Source organism: Passer montanus, unplaced genomic scaffold (assembly GCF_014805655.1).
Source record: "Passer montanus isolate IOZ18808 unplaced genomic scaffold, ASM1480565v1 scaffold123, whole genome shotgun sequence".
NCBI lineage: Eukaryota > Metazoa > Chordata > Aves > Passeriformes > Passeridae > Passer > Passer montanus.
The window spans coordinates 774,194-801,389 of NW_024359056.1; the positions used below are offsets into that span (position 1 = coordinate 774,194).

General features: G+C 45.5%; 1 protein-coding gene across 1 annotated transcript; it reads right to left on the reverse strand.

Moving 5' to 3' along the window:
* Positions 1 to 780: 780 nt before the first annotated feature.
* Positions 781 to 24,448, reverse strand: LOC120497200 (zinc metalloproteinase-disintegrin-like batroxstatin-2). Its single transcript, XM_039698399.1, has 24 exons — positions 24,336 to 24,448; positions 21,725 to 21,825; positions 21,068 to 21,144; positions 19,379 to 19,457; positions 17,719 to 17,795; positions 17,047 to 17,242; positions 16,506 to 16,568; positions 15,717 to 15,788; positions 14,915 to 15,084; positions 13,901 to 13,985; positions 13,212 to 13,342; positions 12,131 to 12,308; positions 11,089 to 11,162; positions 10,172 to 10,383; positions 9,195 to 9,297; positions 8,544 to 8,700; positions 7,865 to 7,945; positions 7,256 to 7,334; positions 4,846 to 4,936; positions 4,105 to 4,204; positions 2,975 to 3,037; positions 2,644 to 2,721; positions 1,754 to 1,816; positions 781 to 1,672 (listed from the first exon to the last, which is right to left on the reverse strand). Exons 1-24 carry the CDS (start codon positions 24,382 to 24,384, stop codon positions 1,640 to 1,642), a joined length of 2,412 nt encoding a protein of 803 aa, XP_039554333.1. The 5' UTR covers positions 24,385 to 24,448; the 3' UTR covers positions 781 to 1,639.
* Between the last annotated feature and the right edge of the window lie 2,748 nt (positions 24,449 to 27,196).

The window sequence follows — 27,196 nt, forward strand, 5'->3', positions numbered from 1 at the left end:
AAAAAACCTAGCAATAAATGGCTTTTTGGGGGGCTGAGAGCAGGGAAAGGTGCAGCCCACGGCTCCTGCCCAGCAAATTCCAGGTGATTTGGGGATCTTTTCCTCCTGCAGTGGAGGCTTTTGAGCAGCAGATGTCACGTTTGTACAAGACAACGAGAGGTTGTAGCTACACACGGAGTAACCCCGAGTGTCCCGCGGCAGGAGAGGGTGGAAATCATAACCTGCTCCGGGTGGGAATAAATCAGATATAAAATTATATATAAATTACAGAGAAATAGAGTATTTTTCTGAAGTCTCTACTCCCGGTCACTCTGAGGGAGGATTTTGGATCTCAGTCCAGGGCTCACCCTCTGCTCGGGGCTGGGAATGGAGGAGTTCAGGTATGAGCAGGTCAGGACCTGGTTTTCTGCAGGAAAAAGGCAGCCCAAGCTCCCGGTTTGGAGCTGAATCTCAGAAGATAATTAAGAAAAACCAATTCTCTAGATTTGTTTCAAATCTCACTATCCTTGGAAAATTCTGGCATGCTTCCAAAGGTTGGAAATCAGGAAGAAATAGATTTGAAGGTGGCAGAAAAGCTGTGTTGGAATATCCTGTCAAGCCTCATTATTAATGGAATTCAGCTTTCCTGGCTGACTTGGCAGGGCTGACAACACCTGGGAATGATCTTTTTGCTGCAAACTGGGAGTTTTAGGGCTCTGACAATGTCAGAAATGACCCCACTTCACCCTGCTCTTCCTGTGCTTCATGATGGGTTTTAAAAAACACGACAATTGCTTCCTGTTCAGACAGAACTTTAATACAGAAATCTCTGTAAATACATTAATTACAGCTCATAAAAAATAACTTCTGGATTTTTACACCCCAGTCAAACCCAGGTGTAGATTCCAATCTGTTCCTGGCTCAAATAAAGCAGCAATTATCCAAAGAGGAAGGAAGCTCTGCTCTTCCAGCAACATCCATCCTCATCCAACACAACCTCAAAGGAAGGACTGAAATTCCATCACATCCATGTTTTGCAGGGAATGGCATCCTCAACAGGGAATTTAAGGATTATGGAGAGAATCCAGTGCAAAGGATCTTCCCAGAATCATTCCCAGTGTGTCTTGTTACTTATCCCATGTCCAGCTCAGACCCTGAGGACACAACTTCCCTCCCCAGGGCAGGCAGGGTTTGTTTTTCTTCATGACTTGCACATGAAGGAGAAATCTTTGTATTGCTGAGGGCAGAGAGGGCTGGAAAAGATCCAGAAATGGAGCAAAAAAAAAAAAAAAGTTTGCAATTCCCAAGCCTGCAGCAGCCACACTGTTCCTGCTGCCCTCAGCTCTGGTCCCAGAGGAGGAGCAGCCTCACCCCGCAGTGCTGGCCCAGCAGCTGGGGGTGCTCAGCAGCTTTTGTAACTTGCTCCCAGTTTACACCTCAGTGCAAGGGGTGGCTCTGCTCTGCTTCCCTTGGACAGCAGCTCGATGCCACCACCAGAGCTCCTCGCTGCCTGAATCCCAAATCTTCCCAAGCAGCGCTCAGTCCGTTGTTAAGCAGAAGAGGGAGACGGTCCAGGATACCTTTGCCAAAAGTGGAGGAATCGAGGGATGAATTGTCCCTGGAAACTTCAGGTGGCCCACCCAGCTCTGCTTGGGAAGCCTCAGACTCTGGGGTTCATGGGGGGCTTTAAAGCCTGCGTGGAAAAGGAGCAGTTAAATCCCAGCAGTTTCAAGGAATTCCATCCCCAGAGAATTGTTATTCCCACCTGAATTACCTGGGGTGGAGGTGGGGGTTTGCCTTTGGGAACGGGCACAGGAGGGGCTTTTCTCTCTGGAGCCTGGAACAAAATGGGGTTTAAATGTCACTGGGGTTGTCTGAGGAGCTGCAGAACCTCCCCAGCCCCAGGACCCTCATCCTGCAGCATTTTCCTGCTGCAAAATCCCAGGAATTCCCATCTGTCCATGTGCAAAGGTGTAACAAAATACAAATACAAGGGGGCCAGGTCCGTTTCAGAAGACACTGAGCTATTCCCAATATTTAAATATCAATATCCAAGCTCACACAGTGGGATTTAAATGTGGTTTATAATCAATACATGGGGATATTTTGTACTTTGTATTTTACATTTTATATTTTATATTGTCCTGACCCAGTGTTCGTGCAGGCAGCACCCCACAGCTGTGTCATCAGAGTGAAGATGCATTTTACACCCTTGTAGCAGGGGCCTCAAATGTTGAGATTGTGAACATTTGAGGCAGGTATTTTCTTTTAATTAGGATGTTTTGGGTTTATTAATGAGAAATAGAACCATTCCCCTGGGTCCTTATAAATACATCATATCTCTGCCATACAGGGACCCTCACAAGCACCTGCAGTAGCAAAGTTACTCATCATTTACATTGTGTTTACACCTGAAATCCCTCTTTAAGGGATTAAGTTCAAGTTTAAACTCCAGCCAGTGAGTTTTGCTTTTGATGCCTTGGAGGACTCCCTGGCTGATGAGGAATATTTGTGCAGTTTAGGATTACACAGCCAAAAAGGTGACTCCTACCCTCAAAATCTGTGCTTTGAATAGCTGTGATTTTAAATTTTTACTTTAAATCAGAAACTGCAAATATTAACTGGGATCTGATAGTGATGTGGGATCTGCAGGGTTGTACTCACAAACTTCTCCTCGGGGTGGGAAGAGCCAGGTTTGGTGGCAGGAACGGGAGGTGGAGGACCTTTGGGCCTCAGGGCAGGCTGGAAAAAGCAGAACACAAACCACTTTAACCCTCTGTGTGCATCCACGTGTTCCTTGGGAATGTGCAGGCTGGCGCTGGATATAAACGTGCTCTGAGGGGCTGGGGGGTGCAGGGATGCTGTCTGAGGCAACAGAGCCCGCTCTGGAGCTCAGGGATGTCCCTTTGGGATCAGATTGTCCCCAGGGGTCTCTAGGGGTTTGTGGTGTTCCCAAATCCCGCAGGAAAGCAGGGACATTCCCAGAAATACTCACGCTCTGACGCTGGGGTTTGCTCTCCTGAGGCGGAGGCACGGGAAGAACTTTCTTATCAATAACCTGCGAACGGGAACGGTCACAAATGGGGTGGAGCCCTTATCTCACCTGCTGCCTTACCTGCTGCCTTATCTCCGGCTGTCCCGGCCCTGCCCGGCTCACCGGGGACCCAGAGGAATCTCCTGCCGGCATTCCAGCACTGTCCCTTCCTCACCGCTTTGGGAATTCGTGCTGGGATCCCCAGCACTGTCCCTCCCTCAGAGCTTTGGGAACTCGTGCTGGGACTCCCAGCACTGTCCCTCCCTCAGAGCTTTGGGAATCTCCTGCCGGCATTCCCAGCACTGTCCCTCCCTCAGAGCTTCGGGAATCTCCTGCTGGCATTCCCAGCACTGTCCCTCCCCTCAGCACTTTGGGAATCTCCTGCCGGCATTCCCAGCACTGTCCTCCCCTCAGAGCTTCGGGAATCTCCTGCCGGCATTCCCAGCACTGTCCTCCCCTCAGCGCTTCGGGAATCTCCTGCCGGCATTCCCAGCACTGTCCTCCCCTCAGCGCTTTGGGAATCTCCTGCCGGCATTCCCAGCACTGTCCCTCCCCTCAGCGCTTTGGGAATTCGTGCTGGGATTCTCAGCACTGTCCTCTCATAGTTTTGGGAATCTCATGCTAGGATTCTCAGCACTGTCCCTCCCCTCAGCACTTTGGGAATCTCTTGCTGGGTTCCCCAGCGCTGTCCCCTCATAATTTTGGGAGTCTCCTGCTGGGGTTTCCAGTGCTGTCCCTCCCCTCAGCATTTCAGGAATCTCGTGCTGGGATCCCCAGTGCTGTCCCTCCCCTCAGTATTTTGGGAATCACATGCTGGTATTCTTCCCTTCATAATTTTGGGACTCTTATTCTGGCATTCTCAGCACTTTCCCTTCCCTCAGCATTTTGGGAATTCGTGCTGGGATTCCTCCCCTCAGCATTTTGGGACTCTCATGCTGGGATCCCCAGCACTGTCCCCTCAGCATTTTGGGAATCTCATGCTGGCATTCCCAGCGTTGTCCCCTCAGCATTTTGGGAATCCTACGGAAGTGCAGCCCCTTGGGCTGATGGTTTGGGCCCTGGGGACAGTCCCCAGCTGTCCCTGCTCTCACCTTCTGGGCAGGTGGCACTGGCACAGGCTGTTCTCTGCAGCTCTGCTCCTGATCCACAAAGACCTGGTTGGTGGCTCCGGGTCCCCTCCTGGTCTGGTGGCTGTCAAAGATTTCAAATAATGGTCAATTTTAGTTAACTGAAGAAAAGCAACTGAAGCCCTGCCTTACTCCTGCTGGTGTTTTGCACCCATGTCCTTGATTTCTTTCTTCCCTTTATTCATTTAAGATTATTAAGGATTTATCAAGGACTCAATTTCTTCCATCCCCTCCCAACCATGGGATTTCTGAAACATGTCCACAAATCTCATGGACCATCTTCCTTCCCTTCCAGAGTCTAATTCCCCCCACCCCCACTGCAAACTCTGCAGGGATTTCCTGGCTTTGGTTTGTGGGTTTTAGGGGGATGTGGGAAGGATTTACCTCTTGTGGAAGCCTCGGAAGCGGGTGAGCAGCACAGCTAAAAGCAACTGAAGCCCTGCCTTACTCCTGCTGGTGTTTTGTACCCATGTCCTTGATTTCTTTCTTCCTTTTATTCATTTGGGATTATTAAGGATTTATCAAGAACTCCATTTCAACTCTTCCATCCCCTCCCAACCATGGGATTTCGGAAACATGTCCACAAATCTCATGGACCATCTTCCTTCCCTTCCAGAGTCTAATTCCCCCCACCCCCACTGCAAACTCTGCAGGGATTTCCTGGCTTTGGTTTGTGGGTTTTAGGGGGATGTGGGAAGGATTTACCTCTTGTGGAAGCCTCGGAAGCGGGTGAGCAGCACAGCTGCAACTGCAGTGACAGCCAGGACAGCCAGCACGCCGGCAGCCACAGCAATGCCTGGCAGGGGCAGAAACAGTGCTCAAACATCTGGGAATCACTGAGGGCAGGGACAGAAACAGTGCTCAAACATCTGGGAATCACTGAGGGCAGGGGCAGAAACAGTGCTTAAACATCTGGGAATCACTGAGGGCAGGGACAGAAACAGTGCTCAAATATCTGGGAATCACTGAGGGCAGGGACAGAAACAGTGCTCAAACATCAGGGATCACTGAGGGCAGGGGCAGAAACAGTGCTGAAACATCTGGGAATCACTGAGGGCAGGGACAGAAACAGTGCTTAAACATCTGGGAATCACTGAGGGCAGGGACAGAAACAGTGCTCAAACATCAGGGATCACTGAGGCAGGGACAGAAACAGTTCTTAGAACATCAGAGATCACTGAGGGCAGGGGCAGAAACAGTGCTCAAACACCAGGGATCACTGAGGGCAGGGGCAGAAACAGTTCCTAAAGAACAGGGATCACTGAGGGCAGGGAGAGAAACAGCTCCTAAAACATCAGCAGGGACAGAAACAGTGCTCAAACACCAGGGATCACTGAGGCAGGGACAGAAACAGCTCCTAAACAACAGATCATAGAGGACAAGGGACAGAAACAGTGCTTAAACATCAGGGATCACTGGGAGCAGGGACAGAAACAGTTCCTAAAACATCAGCAGGGACAGAAACAGTTCTTAGAACATCCCAGAATCACTGAGGGTGGGAGACACCCAACAAGATCCACCATTATTAAGAAGTTTCCCATCACCACTGATGAAGGAATTTTATTATCTCTGTTCTCATTTTATAGCTTCTTCTCCAGTCACAAATGGTGATGGAAAGGGCTGAATTCCTGCTGGTTTTGCCATGTTTGAAGTCAGCTGTTGTTGCCTGAGCTGTCCTTGGGCTAAACAAACCCTGAACAAACCCTAAACCATCCCTGCCCTTTCCACAGACCCTCAAAGATCCTTCCCTGTCCTTCCTGTCCTCTGTCTCAGAGGCTGTTACCCACAGAAGGGTGCAGACCTTCAAATTGCCCTCAAATAAAGTTTCTTTCACAATTTTCAACTAAACTACTCCAAAGCCTCAACCAAGCCAAGAGGTTCAGAGCTAACGGTGCTCTGGAGGGGGTGAAGAGAGGACAAAAGTATTCCGTATTATAAATTAATTAAAGGCTTCTTTTCTTCCCTAACACATGGAAATCCGGACACAAATTATTTTCCTCCCGAGGTGGATCAGTTAGGGACCATGCAGATGATAAATGAGCTTGTCCAGCTCCCTCACAGCAAACCTCTGGGATCCTGGATCCACTCTGAAGGACAGAGAACTTGTTATTCCAAGAAGAAACAGGAGAAGCCTGTTACTCTCATTTCCAGGGGGAATCACTTGTCAGCTTAGAGAGAAAAACACCTTCTCCACTCATCCCTGCAGGACTGAGAGGCACTCAGAAATCAGCTCCCTGGAGATACAATGATGGGATTTAGGCTGGAGACAAATTTCTTCATGGAAGGGGCTGTCCAGCTCTGGGACAGGCTGGAGTTCCCATCCCTGGAATTGTTCAAAAAACCTGTGCCTGTGGCTGTTGAGGAGATGATTCAGTGCTGCTGGGCTTGATGAGCTTAACGATTCCAATTAACAATTGTGTGAGCCACTCTGGTGCTGGGCTGCGTCCCTGGAGCTCCCCAGCTCCTGATGCCTTTTGGGGCAGATTCACAGAACTCACAGAATCACTGTGTTGGAAGAGACCTTAAAGACCATTGAGTGCAACCCAGCCCCAGCACCTCAGCTGAACCCTGGCACTGAGTGCCACATGCAGGCTTGTTTTAATCATGAAGCCCTCCAGGGGCTACACCCAAAATGGATGGTGGGTCATGAGTATTCACACTTTTATAACTTTGGTCCATTTGCATATTGGGGTTAATCTCCCAATTACAGCTTCAGGTCATGGAGTCATTGACCCCAAGTTTGCTGCCCCCAGCTCCCTTTTGTTTCCATCTCTGGCCCTGAGGCAGTGAGGTGTCCTTGGCTCCCAGGCCTGGACAGGAATTGTTGTGTCTGCCCCAAATGGGAGAGCAGCAGCTCACACTGGGTGTGGAGCTCAGAGTTATGGACTAAAGAACTGCAGGATTGCAGACAGGTGGGAAATAGAAAAGCTGAAATCCTGGAGAGGAATTGTTGTGTCTGCCCAAAATGGGAGAGCAGCAGCTCACACTGGGTGTGGAGCTCAGAGTTATGGACTAAAGAACTGCAGGATTGCAGACAGGTGGGAAATAGAAAAGCTCAAATCCTAAGGGCTCACTTCCAGCCAGGAAAGGACAGATTCCAAGGTGTGGCACTTACTGGTGAGGGCTGAGGAGCTGTCACAGTTCGGGGGTGCCCACCCCTCCTCACACTGGCACTGCAGCTTGTGGTCACACACCTGGGGACACAGAGCAGGGACACCCTCAGCTGGGGACACCAGTGAGCTTGGGGGCTCAGAAAGGTTCTGGGTGAGGATGCTGAGAAGTTTTTTCAATCTCTCCATTTTTGGGCCAAAATTTAGCACAAAAAGGAGCAGTTTTGGGTGTTAAATGACAGTCCTGATGTACTGCACCTTTTGCTTCTGCAGGGAAACCTTCACTACAGAGTTAATCTATTTATCTGTAGGTCTCTGAATGGTCAATGTGAGCAGAATTCTCTTCCCCAAACCAAAATAACTCAAAGAGAAGAGCTGTGATACCATGGCTCAGGGGCAGGGTCAACACAGGGTCTGTGTCCATCTCCTGGGCAAAAATATTGATGTACCATCAGGTGAGATGTGTTTTCATACAAATTTTTAAAGTTTCTGACTCCTCAAATTGGACAGATTTGTATCAATGACTTAAACACTGTCAGCAAGGAAGTCTCAGGCTGATCTGCATAATTTTCTTGGGATTTTAAAGTGAATAACATCAAATGCTGGTGTCTTACAGCATGGCCAGAGCACTTGGCAGAGCAGTTGGTGGATCTGAAGACCTCCTCAGCCTGGACACACTCCCCACGGTTGCACACCTGAAATGAGAGCAAACCATGGGGATTTGGAGCTTCCAGGACAGGCAGCGTTTGCACTTTATCCTGGGAGGGGATGGAGAACAGCTCTGGAAATCCCTCAGAGCCCTTTAGGAGTGGGAGATGAGGGGTTAATTTTCCATTTGGGTGTTTTGTAGAAAGGGAAGTGACAGAAATGTGCTGACATCACTGCTTCCTACTCAATCTCTCATCCCTCCCTTCCAGGTAGGAATATTCAAGGAAGTGATTGGAAACAGCACCCAGTGATGAGGGACATCCATTATGGGAATAATTAAATGAAATAATTAATGCAATAACACATTAATGATCTCCTAACCCCTCACACAAAGCTGTGTTTCTGCTGCCACACATTTTTATGTCAGTAAAGGGAATGAGGCAGCAGCCAAGCCTAAGGAAATGGGAATGCTGCCAATTCCTGTTTGCTTTGCTGCTGGGTTGGGATAAAAGTTGGAAAAACAGATCAGCAGAAGTTTGGGGTCCACTCACCCTCCCTGTTTAAAATCTGCCCTGTACAAGACAGAATTATATAAAAAAGATGAAAGAGGGGAAAGAATAAAGGAAAAAGTTATTCTCCACTCACCATCCCATTCCCACACTTGGTTCCATCCAGGATCATGCCTGGGTCCTCCCCTCCACTCCTGGGGAAGCTGCCTTTGCAGGACCTGAAGGACAGCAGGCTCCCATCCCGAGGCATATCCCTCCCTCCGGAGCAGAAGAGTTTCCCACACATTTTGTCTCTGGAAGAGAACAGGAGCTGTTACCCCAAGGACAAGGCCCAGCAAAGCCCTCTGTGCTGGGCTCTCCTGCAGCCTGGATTCCAAGGGAATGGCTGCAGCAGGGAATGCTGCTGTGGGAGCTTGGTTTGAGCAGGTGACAGGTTCTTAAACCCTGTTGAGCTTAGCAGGGAACACAAGTTCATTCACAGAAATGAGTGTTTAACAGATACTCCTTCACTTCTGAGGTTCAAATTCCCCATCCCAAAATCCCTGGAGTTCCCTGAACACCCTCACACTCATCCTCCCCAGCAGCCCTGCACAGATCTCTGTGCACACCTTTGCTCTCTCACCTCATTATTTAAATCCACTTTTCTTAGAAATTATTTCCCACAGTTTTCAGACAGAACAAGAAGGAACACAGGGCTGTCCCACTAAAATAGGGCTTCTGTCTCCAGATTAGGGTAGGAATGGCCTCTCTTCCCAAGACCCAGCACCCCCCATACCCCAGTGCTTACTTTTTCTTGCACGGGACGTACGTCCCCTGCTCCTTCCTGCAGTATCCATAATACACCCCCCTCTCGTTCATGTGGTAGCAGGAGGCTGAGCCGTCTGTGGCCTCTGCAGGGGGAAAACAGCAGGGTCAGTTTGGGATCCTGCCTGGCAGGACTGGGAATATTCCAGCTCCTTCCTTTGCCTTTCCCAGCCAAGTGCCCATGGGCATAAATGACTTTCTGGCACTTCAGCCTGGAGAAGGGAAAGCTCCAGGGAGAGCTCACAGCCCCTTCTCCATGGACTGAAGGGGCTCCAGGAGAGCTGGAGAGGGACTGGGGACAAGGGATGGAGGGACAGGACACAGGGAATGGCTTCCACTGACAGAGGGCAGGGCTGGATGGGATACTGGGAAGGAATTCATCCCTGGGAGGTTGGGGAGGGGCTGGGATGGAATTCGCAGAGGAGCTGGGGCTGCCCCTGGACCCCTGGCAATGTCCAAGTCCAGGCTGGAGCAACCTGGGATAGTGGGAAGTGTCCCTGCCCTGGCAGTTGGTGGCACTGGATGGGATTTAAGTTCCCCTTAAGCCCAAGCCATTCCCCAGCTCTATGAAATGTTGCTTTCAGAAGCACCAGACATGCCAAATTTGGCTGTTAATTTGAAGGACAGACATTTCCTCTTCCTATCTGGCCAAAACCACTTCCCCAGCTCCATTCCAGCTACCTCTGACACGTTCTGCAAAAGAGGAATGCACTCCCCACTTCCCATTTCTCTGGAAGCACAGAGCACGCCATGCCCCGAGATCCGGCTCACAGAGCTACAACCACTGACAGTGGGAAACATAAAAACCATCATCAATTATGCCATGAACCAGAGTTTGTTTTTATGGATGGGCTGTTCCTGAGGTACGATGGATCTGAGGGTTTGGGGATGCAGAATTCCCTTCCCTGTCTCTCCCCTGCCCAAGACAAGCCGATGGTTCTGGTGGCTGGGGGTACTCACGTGGCCCGAAGGCAGCTTTGCACTGGCTGTCACGGGTGGGACAGGTGCCCATGTAGCAATATCCCTCTCCAAAGCTGCAGGGGTGCCCGTTGACCCGGAATCGATCCTCGGGGCAGCTGGACGAGTGCCCCGTGCACATCTCAGCCAGGTCACAGTCGTCTTTCGCCGCCCGGCACACCGAGCCCGACTTCTTGAACTGAGGGAGGGAGAAAATGCCACACTCAGCACCCAGCGCCTCCACACTGCCCCAACCCACCCAGCTGAGGGGTGAAAACAGGCAGGAAAATCTGCTCAGGTATGGATGCAACAGTCTGCTCAGAGAGTGAGAAAACGGGCTTTGTTTTCTCACAGTGGACTTGGGAGACTTTTTAGGGAGTTGCAGAAAAACAATGATAACTTGCTATCATAAACAACCTGCAGGTGGTTTCCTATTCTGTTTTTCTGTTCTTCTCAAGGACTGTTTGTGAGAAAGATGTTTTTGTTAATTAGCCAATCAAGTAGAATGTGTCAAATTTATCTATAAAAGAAGAGAATTTTCATATTAAAGCTACTCTTTTGCAAACCAGCCTTCTAGTGAACCTGTGACATTTCTTGCTCAATGGTGACACACAAGCTGTGTGAGGAGCAGGACCATATCTCACTTCGTGTTGGATCTGTCACTGCACAGGGGTTTGCCTCCTGTGCCACAGCTTTTATTGCCAGGAGAAAATGGCCAACCAAAGTATGGTGGGAGATTGAGGGAGTTGCTGCTGGGGGTTTGGGGTGGGCTGGTGGGCAGTGACAGGACCTGAGGGCATGGCTGGAGCTGTACCAGGGAGAGTCAGGCTGGAGAGCAGGGAAAGGTTGGATTTCGGGAAAGGCTCTTCCCTCAGAGGGTGCTGGCACTGCCCAGGCTCCCCAGGGAATGGGCCTGGCCCCAGTCCCCGTGGGCACAGGCAGCTCCCGAGCTCAGCTTGCAGCTCTCAGGGTCACAGCACTCATTTGTGCACTCCTGGGACAGAAGCAGCAGTCAGAGCTGGGGACAGGGACACCAAGCCACTGTCCCTGGCTGGGATGGAAGTCTGGGCCCTGCCCTTGGCTTTGTTGGGGAGCACCTTCCCTAAAATGCCTGGGTTTGGAGGTGGAAGCTGTGCAGGGAACTCGGGGTTTGGCTGTGCTGTGGGGATGGCTTTGTCCCACTCTCGGTTCCTCTGTCACCCACCTGCCAAAGCAGGGCTTCATCTTTCCCAGCACTCAGCACGTCCCCAGCTCAGCAATTTGATGACCACAGCTTCTACTTCAGCAAGATCTTTCAGATTGTAAGGAATTCATTTAGAATAATGAGAATTTGTGTGGAGTTTAAGCTTTCTAATTCCTTTATCTGGCACTGTTTTTATATATTCTAGAAGGGTCTTGCCAGCCGTTCTGGATTTGCTGAGCAATGGCTCAATAGCAGTTAATTGAGCAATTAACCCTCAATAGGGTTAATTGAGCAGCTATGACTCCTACTGTTGGTGTCCATTTTACCAGGCTGCCACTCACTGTGTGGCCATGGATCATGGTGGTATTAATGGCATTGAGATCTACCCACAACAGAGAGTAGTCATGAGCCTAATGAGTTTGGAAAAGAGAAAGATGACTTAACATTTACTTGAACAGGAACTTTCATTCAAAGTCTGTATTTTTTATTTGAAACATTGTGCTCAGCTCCAAATCGCATGCAGTAACATGTGAAGCCAAAATTCTGCCTGTTTTAGTTTTACTGGGACACAACTTGTGTGGCAACAGTTTGAAGCCCTCATTCAAAAATCTGATGATTAGAAGAGCTCACTGAAACAATATTTTTATGTATATCATTGTACTGCTTCAGGAACACACCAGATTGCCAAACAGAAGTGTCCACCTCAGAGCACTGCCCGAAAGCAGCTGCTGTCCAGCCTGCACAGAGCCCTTTGCCAGGGGTTCCCTCATTCCCAGTACCTCCGGCGTGCCGCAGTCGCATTCCTCTCCCCTCTCCAGGAAGCCGTTCCCGCAGGACGCGGGGGCGATGATGCTGCTCAGCTCCGGGATGTTGGTCAGGCACCTGGGCATGTCAGCCAGCATGAACTTCTCAAAGCTCTGCAGGCTGCAGGAGCTGAACTCCTTGGGGATCACGGAGCTGTGGGGAAAGCAGCAGGATTTATGGGGGGATTGGACAGGCAAGGAGGAGAAACATCCCTTGGAGAGAATTGCAGCAGGTGACTGTCCCCACAGCTCCTGGGTGTAAACATTTTTCTAAATAGACATGTAACATTTTATACATATTGATTCATATAAAATATATATATTTATATATATATATATATATCCTAATAATAATTTAACATGTCAAATGTTAAATGTACATGTATATATAATATATATAATATATATATATATTTAGAGCTATATATATCTAAATAATAATTTAACATATTAAATGTTAAATGTACATAAATAAATGTAAAATTAAATGTACATAAATAAATGTATAAATAAAAAAATAAGTGTAAATAAATAAACTGTAAAATTAAATACGCAAATGTAAACAAATAAACTTTAAAAATAAATACATAAATGTAAATAAATAAATGTAAATAAATATACATAGAAACATTTTTTGTACTAAAGTAGTTTTGGGTTGGTTTTTTGTGGAGCTATATATATCTAAATAATAATTTAACATATTAAATGTTAAATGTACATAAATAAATGTAAAATTAAATGTACATAAATAAATGTATAAATAAAAAATAAATGTAAATAAATAAACTGTAAAAATAAATACATAAATGTAAATAAATAAATGTAAATAAATATACATAGAAACATTTTTTGTACTAAAGTAGTTTTGGGTTGGTTTTTTGTGGGGTTTCTGTCTGGGAATATCTGACAACAGCCTGAGATTTAATCCATTTTTTATAATTTATTTCTTTTAGTAATTTGAATGGAATGATCTCACTGGACAAAACCACTGTCCCAGTGTGGAGGCTGGCAGCTTGTCCAAACCCATTTTCAGCCCCGTTTGCAGCCCAAGCCCCACCTGACAGTGTCTGTCATGATGCAGATGTCGTCGCTGCACGAGCAGGCCTCGGTGTCGTGGCTCATGCCCAGGTTGTGCCCCATCTCGTGGGCCATCGTGGCTGCCACTGCCACCTCGTTCCTGTTGTGGTCCTGGGGAGAAGGAGAGCTGTTTGTTATCTCCACGTGTGTTTTGGAGCAAGCAGCAACAACAGACAAAGCAAAAACCACCATTTTTCTTCAAGCGGAATTATCCTCATGAGTGGTGCTCAAGCCATCTGTGCATCTATTTGGATTATAGCTTATTATTGAATATTTAAAGATATTTATAAATAGAAAGATATTTATTTTAAATATATATATTTATAAAATAGACACCATGGAGGTGTGTATATCATGTGTTTGTTTTCTTTACCCCCTGCACTTCATTAAAAATAAAATCCCACATTCCCAGAATGGTTTGGGTTGGAGGGGACCTTAAATCCCATCCAGTTCCAGGGCAGGGACACCTTCCCCTATCCCGGGTGCTCCAAGCCCTGTCCAGCCTGGCCTTGGACACTGCCAGGGCTCTGATTGTGAATTTTTACAGTCTAATAATGAACCAGAGAACTGAAAGTGCCCTAAACCCAACAGTATTCACAAAGGTTCTTCACTGGCAGAGTGAAACAACATAGGAAAGCCTTTAAAAAATGAAATAAAAATGAATCAGACCTGGATAATACCTGCGGAGTATAAATCACTGCATATGGCTTTGAGGAAGGCCAATCCAATCGTGGTGCCCTCGAAGTCCAGGCCTCTGGAAGGAAGCAAAAGACACAGAGAGATCAAGGGAGTGCCCAGGATGGGCGCTGAACTCAGGGAGCTCTTCCAAACCAGGCTGCTTTCATCCCAGCTCCAGATGGAATCTCACATCTAATCAAATATTTAAGATCCCTGCAAATGAAAAAAAAAAAAACAATTGAAGCAATTTTCATTTTAATATTTACTTAAATTCCATGGTGGTTCATCAGATTTAAAGCATTGGTTGGAGTGAAAAGAGCTCCAAATGCAGCAAAGGGCTGGAATGAGCCAGGAGCTCTGGACATGAGACAGAAAAGTGAGGTCAATGCTGGTTTTATTTGGTATTTCCCACATTTTCTGGGAAATTTAATTCATCCTTTCCCTGGTAAACTTCATGTTATGACTCCTTAAGTTGTCAGACTTCACTGCAGTCCCAGGACACACAAATTTTGTGAACAAAACCAGAAGAGCCTTAGATAAGACTTCGATCCCTGTTTTTGCAGGGATTCTGTTGGAAGGATTGGATGCTGTGTCCTGGCAGGAATTTATTTGTGCTCCATGACAGGGGGAAAAAAAACCAACAAACAAACAAAACAAAACAAAACAAACAAAAAAAAAAACCACCTTGAATTTATTTTTTTGTCCTGTAATTGGTACAAATTGGTGTTGGAAGGTCAGGATTGTGCCAATGATTGGTGACAATTTTATGGAATAAAAAGTGCCTTGATTGTGTTTGGTGAGTGATTTTTAAGGAATAAAAATGGCCTGGAATATGTTTGGTGACCATTTTTTAATGAATAAAAAGGGTATTTAATGGGTTTGCTGAGCAATTTTGAAGGAATAAAAAGGGCCTTGAATGTGTTGTTGACTAAGTTTTAAGGAATAAAAACATGGAGGGGAAGGGAAGGGAAGGGAAGGGAAGGGAAGGGAAGGGAAGGGACCCACGTGATGAGCTGGGCGTTGTCGTTCCGTTTCCTCTTGAGCAGGTTCTCCAGGCGCCACTTGGAGAAGGTGTCCAGGGTGAGCCCGGCGTTCCTGCTCAGGGAACACTTGTCCCTGTCTGTCCACACCTCCAGGCCAACCAGAGCCACGTGGGTGTTGATGGCTTTATAAACCTGAAGCAAAGTATTAATTAAAAATTAATAAAAATTAAACAAAGCCTCATCCTGGGACTTGGTCACTTTTCTACTCCAGTATCCACTCTGGACCTAATAAAGCTTTTCCAAACTCTGAATTCCAAAAAACTCTCACCAAAAAAAACCTGAAAATCTGATTTCCCACCACATTTCAAACAACTTTAAAATGGGGTTAAAAGAAATTTGACTTGCCAAAGAAATGAAGAATCAATTTCTTCTTTTTGAAACAACCATTCACTTGATAAGTGATTAAAAAGTATCTTAAAGTATTGGTAGAAATAATTGAAGTATGAGTATAAATAACTAAAGAAGGAGTAGAAATAATTCTTATTAAAAATCTCATATCTGAAGGAAAAGAACAGGAGAATAAATTACCATGAAGTTGAGTTTTCATTCATTCCTACATGTAATAATGGGAATTTATGATTTTTATAATAGCAAGAATTTATAAACCACTTAGATTTCAATGGCTTCCAACAGAAAAATATTTTAAATAATTTGGATTTCAATGTCTTTCAGTAGAAAAAATTATAAATCATTTGGATTTCAATCTTGTTCAACAGAAAAAATTAGAAAACACTTGGATTGCATTACCACTTGTTTGCTCTCACCGTGTTGATGTAGTTGACTATTCCAAATATCCTCTGTCTTATATTTTTAACATCTTCATCATATTTCTTGTACTGAAAAGGCAAATACAGCATGTCAGGAAAAGGAGAGGGAAAAGGGGATTTATCAGGAAATAAATATCCCACTGAAGATTGGTTTGAAACCATGCCATGTGTAAAAATTCGTGCTTTATTTTATGTTTGATGTAGGATTTTATCAGATGCTGGGTTTCAATATCAGCCCTTTCCAAAATGTGAATTTCTGTGTAGGGTGCAGAGGAGGAGTTGGGCTCAATGATCCTTGTGGGTCCCTTCAAGCTCACGATTATCCCTTCCAAATCAGGATATTCCCTTCAAATCTGGATATTTCCTTCAATTCAGGATATCCCCTTCCAGCTCAGGATGTTCCCTTCAATTCAGGATGTTCCCTTCAAATCAGGATAGTCCCTTCCAAATCAGAATATTCCCTTCCAAATCAGGATATTCCCTTCTAGTTCAGGATATTCCATTCAAACCAGAATATTCCTTTCCAATTCAGGATATTCATTTCCAAATCAGGATATTCCCTTCCAGCTCAGGATATTCCAGCAGGACAAGCACTGCAAGGTCTTTTCTGAATGTTTGTCATCCCCAGGTGGGAATTTCAAATTAAGTCCCATTTAGAAATCCTATTTCCCAGCCAGGCTCAGAGTAACCTTGTAGCTTTTGTAGGAGCCCAGGAGTACGAGTTGGGATACCCTGGGAAGCCCCTCTGGGGCTGATCAAACATGAAATAATAATTCCAAAACTCACCAAGGCATTGTCTGCAACAACGTAGAGCTCCAGGTACTTCCTTGCTTTCAGGTAGGCTTTCATCTAAAGGAATCATTTATTTAAAATTATTTAAACATATTTATTTATTTTAACATTTGTTTATTGTTTTAAGAGCTTTTCCAATCCCAACTTCTGCAGTTTCAAAGCTGTTTATTATTATTGAGGGGATTTCTTTGGCCAGGTCATTCAGAAGGGACTGGTTTGGGTTTAAGTGATAAGAACTTGGCTGGATATTTAAATTTTTATTCAGATATGGAGGTTAAAATAGATATTAATGGGTATTTAGGTGTTAAAGGTGCACTGGGCACCTGTTAATAAAGGGAGGAAGGTTTAACTCAGCTGGTGACTCTGAAATCTCAGATCTGGAATATTTTGTTCAGGTTTTTAAGATCTGACCCCTTTCCCTGTGTTTAAACAGCTCCTTTGTGAAGGTGCCACCAGACCAAGTGGGATTTGGGCTATTTCGAGTTTTCCAATGGCCACAAATTCCCTTTTTGTGATGGGACAGCCATGTCCTTACCTCTGGGCTGTTGCTGGACTTGAAGATGTCATTGATGGGGTCAGAGGAGTCCTGTTCCCAGGAGTTGTTGACCAGCCCACAGGTCTTGATGGGCTCTTGTTTCAGGGCCTCATATTTGTAAACCACGTGCTCAGCCCTGTCCGAGGCTCCCAGGGGCTCAATGAGGAACTTCTGGCCACGGGTCTCAAAATAGCCACTAAAAAATGGGTTGGAATGTGAGGTTTTGGATCAAGAGAGTGTTTGTCCTGAGCACATAGACCCTTGGAATAGTCCAGCAGCCTGAGGCAGCGTGCAACTCTTTAGAAGCAGCAATTAATTAATTAGTGAGTCAACTGGAAGATTTGGGTGCTCTCAGTCAAAGAAAAGCTGGAGCAGGAATTAATTTGATGTACATTTTGGGGGGGTTGTGCTGACAGAAGTGGTTGAAAAGTGGATTTCGTTCCAGTGGGAAATTCAAAGATGTTTTCATCCTGATTTGAGGTGAAAAGCTGAAATATTGTAAGGAACTAAGAGTAACTATTTTTCTCTCCTCTCCCTCTGTTTTTCTTTTGGACACAAGTTTCCAAAGCCTGAATAAAAGATCACATAACTTCTTTCCATCCTGATTCTCTCCTGTTGGAACATTTGCCCCAGAAGCTGCACATTCTGCTCCTGGGACCCAACCGCTCTCACCTCAGCCCTGTGCAGGTGCTGATGCTCGCCACAGACTCAGCATCACCCTCCACGTGGCCTCCATAGTAACAGTGATCCTGTGGGGAAAAACATCCAGTGTCAGCTTGGGGTGTCCGTGGGCTCCACTGGACCCAGGGATTTCAGAAAACAAATTAAATTACCTACAAATTACAGTGAAGTGCACTGCTTGGAGAAGTCTCCCATTAGGAGATTATTAAAAGGAATTTTAAAAGTGCATGACCATTTCCATGTTGGCTGTGGACCCATTATCTTTGTCTTTCAACACACAAATTGTGACAAAAACCAGCAATTGTGGGCTCTGACCAATCAAAGCACAGCAAAAATAAGAATATTCCTACTCCTTGCTCCAAATTAAGCACACACTGCTGAGCTCTGCTCAGTTAAAGTCCACAACAAATTATTTCCTTGAGCCCAAATTTCAAGGAAAGGCTCCTTAATTACCCAACAATTAAATGCATTCATTTCAGTGAGATTAAAACACAGGTATTATATTAAACCTGGGTAGGGGAAATGGTTTTTGGGACTTAATTGGCTTAAGGATTTAATGTTTCTGTTTCTGTGTTCAAAGTCACTGAGGACTTGTGGAAAATTTTTCCCACAGTGTTTTCCTGAATGGAATTCTTAAGAATCTGTAGCCAAACCTTCATGCCCTGTGTCTTTTGTTTTCTTGTAGATTTTGGTTTATAATTTATTTGTCTTCCACCACAAAATGCCAACTTTGTTACAGGGAAAAAGACACCCTCAAAGGGAAAGTTACTGGGGAAAAGAGGAAGATTTATCTCCATCCTTTGGGGATACAAGAGGAAAAACTGATCACAATCCAATACCCCCAGGGTAGGAATTCCCTATCCCGCTCTTCAAGTTTGTCTTTATCCAGGTTTTTCGCTGGATTCATTCAGGGAGTGGAAATAATTGGAGCAATCAGAAAAAAAAAATAAAAATCAACCCAGAGTTATTTATGCACATTTATTTCATTCAGAATCCTCCTAATTGCTCCTAACAAAGAGAATTTGGCTTTGAATTCCAGACTGTGTTGTTAAAACACATCTCATGAGCTCGGAGGAGAACTTCAGGTGGGAGCTTTGGGGAAGATCAGTGCACAGTGAATTAAAAAATCCCTTCTGCAGCAAGCCCCGCTTGTCTGCAGGTGCAGAACTGATTTGTCAGGGCTCCGAGGAGGCAGCTGGGCTCACAGAGCGTGGCTGGAAACGTGAGCCAGCAGGAAACGGGGCTTCATCGGGCTCGGGATCTCCCTGGGACCGGGGCGGAAATCAAGTCACGGGGCTGGGCAGGTGGAGCAGAGTACGGGCACGGTCGGGAGCTTGAAAGCTTTGGGATGGCCCCGACAAAAGGCTGGAATTCAACCCGGACGTTGTCCAGCAGCCAGGGAGGTGCTGCCTTCCTGGAAGCCAAATCCTGGAGATGATTCCCAGCAAGCACAAGGGACCAACCCCAACTTCCCCGTCCCTTCACCCTAAATGGCTTCAAACCTGGATGTCAGTCCTTCCTTTCTGTCTCCTATCTCCCATTATTTCACAGATCCATGAAGCTCTCTCCTATCTCCCATTATTTCACAGATCCATGAATCTCATGTGGGCCTCAAGGCTGGAAGCAAAGGGAAAAACCCTTCCTGTGTTACCTTGATGTGAGGAGTTGTTGTTATTTGTCGGCCGTCAGCAGAATAAAGAGTTTCGGAATAGTTCCCAGCCAGGAGATCCCTGCAAGAAGCCAAGCAGTCATTATTCCAAGGAAATTGTTGCCATGTAGAAGTGAGGTGATGACACAGCACGCCGAGTATGTGGGGAACTCAAACAATTACTCAGGCTATTCTTAGTATCGGAGAAACTCGGGAAGTAAAAGCTGCAGGGAGGGAAATTCTGCTTGTTCATAATCCTTACTCAAACAAAAAGACTTCCCTAAAAGAAGAAAGCAATTAAAGTGTGCTGAATTCATTGGGATGAACTCATCTCCTGGCAGATCTGGATACAAATGTATAATTACATATTGATTTTTTTTTTATGGCCCTTTCTACATCTTCCTAAAAGCAGCACATCTGCAGTGACTCCCGTTTGGGTAACTCTCTTCCACTGCCACAATCCCACTTCTCTTCAAAGAATAGGATTTAGTACAACACCATTTCCCTCCCCCCACTCCAAATATTTGGATTAGATTAAAACAGGGGTGAGCAGTTAATTACAGTCTGTAACATGAATTGATTACAGCACTCCTGTATTTGCACAGCCTCTGGAAAAACACCCATTAACCCAGACTTGTTGGAGCATGTGTTAATGTTCTGCTGGAGCCAGACTTTGAATTTCCAGGAAGCTTTGGTCAATGCCAGGTTATGTTTGGTTACTCCAGGTTCAAGAGAAGTAGTACTAAAGTAAATATCTGTATCAGTTTATCCATTTGTCTATCTATCTATCTATCTGTCTATCATGCCAGGTTATGTTTGGTTACTCCAGGTTCAAGAGAAGTAGTGCTAAAGTAAACATCTGTATCAGTTTATCCATTTGTCTGTCTATGTATCCATCTATCTATCTATCTATCTATCTATCTATCTATCTATCTATCTGTCATCTATCTATCTGTCTATCATTTTTCTATCTATATCTGTCTATAATATAGGGATATATAAATATAGATATTATGTTTATATCATGATTATATTATAATCATTATTATATGAATATAATTAATTATTAAGGTTGGAAGAACCTCCAAGACCATCGAGTCTGTCCCAGAATCCTGGAATGGTTTGAGTGGGAAGGCACCTGAAAGCTCTTCCACTTCCATGGCAGGGACACCTCCCACTGTCCCAGGGGGCTCCAGCCTGGCCTTGGACACTTCCAGGGATCCAGGGGCAGCCACAGCTCCTCTGGGAATTCCATCCCAGCCCTCACAGGGAGGAATTTCTTTTTAATCTCTAATTTGAACCCTCTCTCACTCAGTTTAAAACCATCCCCCTTGTCCTGTCACTCCAGGCTACAATTCTATAACCCACAGGCTCTTCATGGTCACAGAAAACTTGTGAAATAATAGAAAAATATTAAAAATTCATTTGATTTAACAATTTAGGAAGGAAATTGAGGATCAGAGGTAGCAGGAGGGGACGTCCCTCCATCATGGCCATGTCTCATCCCAAGCACTCATTCCACATTCCCAAAACAGTGACAGGATTCTTTTTCTCCCCTTTTTTTCCTTGCCATTGAAATGTTGCATTTACCAAAACCCTTCTGTTTCACAGGGCTCCAATTCCTGGTTTTTGGCAGGAACGCCCTGCAGTGGCTCCCAGTGAGGAAGAAGAGCAGAGCTGAACTGAACTCACCGATTTTTTCGGAGCTGCAGCACCACTTCCTCCCCGTTGGCTTTGATCCCATACTTCACTATGTCATCGTATTTGCTCTGTAAACAGATTTAAGTGTCAGAAAATGCTCTGCAGCAGCTCTTGGCCTCACCAGTGGTGTTATTGGAATGCCAGCCGTGTTCTTTTTCTCCTCTTCTCACCAAAAACAAGGATTCTGCCAGGAGCAGAATAAGCAGGAGGTCACTCTGTTTGAGGGGCTTTAATTAGAGGAGCAAATTTGACTTTGCAAATTGATTTCTGCCTCCATAAGCACAAATCCTGCGTGCTTGGAAAAGGGCTGAGGGGATGTCTGGGTTCAGACACTTCCATAACACCCTCTGCAATTGCACAGACCATGGCTGCTTTTAATTACTGGTTTAATTACTCCAGATTAAAGTGTCCACAGGTTATTAAAACTCTGAGTATTATCAAACCCCACATCTTTGCAGAGACACAGGTTCAGAGATGGCCTTAGGGATTCTCTTCACACGGAGCAGCTCCTCCTCACTAAACACATTCTTTCTTTTGGAAGAGCAAATGTTTGTCCAAATTCTCTTACCCTTGAAACCCAAGGGTGTTTTAGCTCCAGAAATCCATCCCATCTCCCCGAATCACCCAAGCAATGATCTCCCTTCCTACCTCTGAGCTTGTTCCTACAGCTCTCCTGTGCACCGCGTGCAGTTTCTGTGGGTAAACGATTTCATATTGCTCAGCTCCAGGGAACTTCTCTCTGCTGCTCCCTGGGGATTGATGAAAACACAATTTTAATTTATTAAACACCCAATTTCATGGCTGGCCGGGTGATTCTTTGGGTTCTTGCAGCACCTCATGCTCCCCTGCTTTGCCTCCATCACCTGACCCAACACCAGCGGTTTTCACATCTTGGATTTTGGACGAGTTGCCCTCCCTGGCAGCTTCCAAGTGTCCAAACATTTCTTGCAATTCCCTTTGTGTTTCTTCCCCCAGCTCTGAGGAGTTCAAGTCCCAACAGGCCAGCCCAGCCATGCCAGTGCAGCCTTTCCCTCTGCATTTCCCAGTGACATGAATGAATGGATTTGGGTTTGTGGAATGAGCGATCTCCAAACCTCAGCACGTGACAGACAGGCCCAGACTGCCTCTGCATCAGCAAATAAACCTACACAATGCAAGTTTGCAACAGGATTCCTGCTTTGGAAGGCTTTGGCACGTAAATAACTGTGGCAGAAGCCTAAGAGAGGGTGGTAATAAATAATTACAAATTTTACCTCTTGAATTGGGTTGAAGGAGGGACAGTAGAAGATTGGGAGAGACATTTGGGCATGGCCAGGTAAAATAATGGAAGATAGGGAGGAAATCAGGAAAATCTTGAAGGTGCAAGGAATCCAGGAGGTTCCTTAACACCCTTTTGAGTGGTCTTATAAGGTCTGGAGGGGCTGTAAAGAGCTGGCTGAGGAAATGCAAAGCTGATAAAAAGAATTTCTTTTTTGTTTTCTGCTCTGAAGCTCAGCAAATGCAGAGCAAAGTTAATTGAGGGCTGCCCTGCAGGGGTGGGTACACCCTGAAGTCCATCCTGGCAGCTGGGGGTCAGGTTTTGGGAAAACAGGGTCAGGCAAGGGATATGTTGGTTTGCACCAAGGCAGCAGCAGCTTTTTGATAGCCCTGAACTCTTTAATCTCCAAAAAAAGGGAATTTCATCTGAATTGGTGAATTCTTGAGGGCCTGTACTTCAAAAATAAACCAGCAATTAAAAAAAACCCCTCAGCTGCCCAGAAAGCCAATGAAATCCCACAAAAACAAAGGGACAGAGCACCTCCTGTAATTCCTGCCCCAGGGCCAGGTTTTTCCAGGAGAGAGGCCTCCAATTACTGTAATTTTCCCTCCGGAACAGGAGAGCACATCCTCGTGCAAATTGTCGCAGTAAAACAAACTGATCCATTCTTTTATCACTGATTTATTTGATTCAACCCTTTCCAAAAGTAATTGCAGAGCAAACCTGGTTGTATCTTGATAAGGCTGTTGATTTAGTGTGCACAGGGATCCTGTGTCAGCTGAGCTGCTGCACCGAGCACGTGCTGGGAGCAGCTACCAGGTGTAACTTTACTGCTGCCACTCACAACCATGGTTTGTGGTTTTTTTAAGCAACTAATTATATTTATTTTCCAAAAAATCTGCTGCTTTTCCGATTTCTCTCCACAGGCCTCAAGTGTGTCCTTGTGCAGCAATCCCAGGAATATTTCAGGCCTCTTGGAGCAGAGATCCCAAATTTTATATTTCCACACCCTTTGTGCAACTCCAGCCCAGAGAGTTCAAGTTAAGGCAAGGTTTAAAGGGAGACTCAGGACTAAACTCATCCCTTCCCTGCAGTCTGATCCAGACAGAATTTCGAGGAAAACTGGTTGGTTTTGTTTGGAATGAATCCTTCCTTCAATGGAGTTTCTTAATCAGTGCATTGTCTTTGTTACCTTCAGGCTTTGTCTCCAGCTTGAAGGAGGAAAGAAATTCCTTGGGTCTTGGACAACAACTTGCAATAAGGAACAAATAATTGTGTGCTTTTCCAAGGGCCTCAATCAAAAATCATTAGGGACGATTTTATTGACAATGAAATTGTGGTTTTGTCAAGGTAAAAAAGATAACACCTTAATGGTGTGAATATTTTCAGATATTCTGTGCAAAAAACCAAATTATAGATTTGTGCCTGAATGCTAATTATATGTTTAATTATGGATATAAACCCTGTACATGTTTGTGCAGGCCAAGCCCTGAAAAATTTCATTCCCTGTTGACAGGAATTAAAAGAAATTGTAGGGGAAAAAAAAATTTAAAAAGTGGGATCTGCTCAGGTGGAGTCACTTGAATATAACCTGAACTATCATGCAGACAAATAAAGGGTGATCAATACTTTAAATCAGGTAATGTTTTAATTGAATTCGTACAGAAATCTGTGATTTTATGGCCAAAATGCTGATAAATTGGTGTGATTGGGTAAATTGGCCTCTCACTTGCAGGGTAAATATTGCTTTAGTGGCTCACAAAACCAACCAGTTGTGGGTCTTCAGGCAATTTATGGCCACTTTTCAAACAAGTAAATGCTGCTCTAACTAAAGAATTACAGAGAATTGCTTTGAACAGCAAATCCCAACTATCCCTAACTCCATTTCCCAATGGCTTTAACTCGCTGTTCCTCCCTATTATCTAACAGTTAATAATTAAAACTTCATACAGCATTATCCACAGCAAAACCGGTAAAGGACTAAAACAAAAAGTGCAGTACCTTGTTGCAGGAGATGCAGCAGGAGAGCAGAAACGAGGAGGATTTTCATGCTCTGGGGTGGCCGGGGCTCCCTGGGGTGGGAATGTGGCGATCCCAGCGTGGCCCTGCCCGGAGCTGCTCTGGGCTGGGAGTGAGAGGCAGGGACGGGTTCAGCTTTATTCCTGCTCCTGCAGGAGGAAGTGTTTGCTCAAGGTGTTGCACAACACCCAAGGCACAGAGTGTTACAGCGAGGGGAGTTCCTGCTCCTGGGTTCGTGCCCCCAACATCGGCACAGGGATCGACCGCTGCTTTGGATTGGCTTCCCTAAAAACGGGGAAAAGACAATGATTAACACCAATAAATCAATAAATCAATAAATCTGGAGATTGGAGCTGTCGTTGAATTACAGAGCGGTTGGGCTGGTCCTAATTCCATCTATTCATGGCCTGGCTGATAAAAGCTGAAATTAAACCAGTGGAATGTCAAGGAATGGGAGAGTTCCCAGCAGGTTGGGGGTAAAGCAGGCAGGGCTGGGGGCAAAGCTGTGCTTTCATTCTGGGTATTTACCCTGGATCTGCTCAGTGAATCACTGGCAGAATAAACACTGAGCAGAGCCTTTGCTGCCCTGTCATCCCTGTTAGTAATGTTTGTTTCGGGCTCGGGTGATTCAATGGAGGAGGCAGAGCAGTGAATGATCCAGGTGAGCTCTGTCCAATAATAGTCCAAAAATCTCTGCCAGAAAAAGACCCCGTTGACTCAGTCAGCTATAATAAAGGAGTGATAAAATTGCTCAGGCTACAAGTGTCAATACAGAGCTACTTTAGAGAAGGTGAACTTTTTCTGGGTTAAAATAGGGGTTACAGAGTACAGAGAACTGGAGTGGATCATCTGGATATAAATTTATGCTCATATATGGCAGTGTCGACAATAAACATGAAAAAGTAATTTATATATTCATAATTTATGTTAATTTATAAATGAGTAAATATATATATGCATACATCTTCAGGGGAATTATATCCACTGGAGAATTTTACTGCCATTATTCTTCTCATATAAGCATTAGTAAATAAGTATTTCTCTGTTGAAAAGTTCTGATTTTTTGAACATTTTTAAGCAAACTTTTCCCTTAGATTTTTGCCAGAATTCCAGACGTTCTGAGACAGATTGGGAGCTGCAAGCAGATGGGTTTGGGCTTTTATTAAGTGTAGGATGGTGCTAATTGATAACAATTTTTGGCAGCTGCTTGTTTGCGACACTTCAGTCAAATATTTCAACTCATGTTGCCATCCCAGGTTAGGAAAGAGGCCTTCAGGGAAAGAATCGTGCAGGATTTGGACATCTCCCTGCCCAGGTGCTCATCTGAGTTGCTCAAAATCAGACAAGAACTGTGTCATGAAATTTAGGTTTGGTTCCTTTGAAATTCTGTGGAGATGAAAGGCGGACAATTCAGTGTTTTAATTGTTCTATGAATAAAAATAAGCTGGGCATTCTTGGACTGCATCCTTGCCTCACAAAAAAATAAATAATTTAGAGAAATAACTGTGAACAACTGGTTTTAAAAACAAGTGGCTGCTGGCCAAGCATTGATCTCAGTTCATTCTCTCAGCATGACGCACGTGAAAAAGATGTGTGACCCCCCCATCTCCAGAGTTAATGCTCTTAATAAGCTGTGCTTTCCAGCAGGATGGAAGGGAGAGTTCCATCCCAACAAAGGGTTGGCAGGAAGAAGGGAATGTGAAGTGATGAAGGTCTTGGGGACACTTGAAAGGGAATGGGATGTAATTTCCTTTAGTGACTGGAGAAGCTTTTGATGTTTCTGCCCTGCTTCAGCGATTCTGGAATAATCTGATCCTGGCTTCTTCCCCTGGAGGTGCTCACAGAGGTGTCCCTGAGGTCTCAGCTGGCTTGGGGTTTTTTGAATCCACTAAACAATTGGGCAAAGTCCAAGTGAGCAGTTTTCATGGTCCTCAGGGGTAAAATTGGATGGCAAGTTTGTGTCCACATTTACTGGCTGAATGTTGGTGGGTTTAACCCAAGTGCTCCCAGGGCAATTAAAAGAAAGAAGCAGCAAAGGGTGAACTTAACCCCTACACTGAGGATCTGCACAAGTCCTGCCTGGATTGGAAGTAAAAGCAGAGTTGTAATGGCAGAGCTCAGGACAAATCCAGGGGTGAATAATTTCTCTGCTTCTGCCTTGTCCCAAACTTCATGCTGAATGAGATTTGGAAAGGTTCTGAGGCACCAAACGGGGATTTTTCAGGAGTAACCAAAGTCTCCTCCAGCAGACCCACGTTCAGCCACCCCTGAGACAGAGCTCAGCAGCTGAGGGCCAGGATTGTGCCTGGTTCTGCTCCTGGTCCTGCTGCCCCCATCCACCCCAGCACCGCTCAGCAGCTCTGCCCCACCACCACATCCTGTTCCTCTGGGAGCAAGGGAAGGGATGTGGGATTGCACAGGCAGCCACGGCTCTGTTGCATCACTGCTCAGTCACCTGCCTTCCTCCTGCCTCCATTCCCTTCTCCCAAGCCCTCCTGCAGGTTATTTTTCTCTGGAATACAGAGAAAAGCACAAAGCTTCACCTCTGTGTTCCGGCCCTTCACTCCCCTTGGCTTCCATCCATTCCCAGCTGCATTCCAGTCCCCACAACCTGCCTCTCCCTGGAGCCCCATCCCTTCCTCTCCACTTCCAGAGTGATCCAAAACCCATTGGAGTCAACAGAACACTTCCTGTGGCCTTCCAGGACCTTGGATTTGCTCTTGGATAAGCTCCGTTCCTCTTTAAAGCCTCTTCTTTGCATAAAGCTTTTCCTTGTGCTTGCCTCTGTTGTCTCATACATTCCCAAAATGAATAATCCTCCCCTTCCTCAACGACCAGCCCTC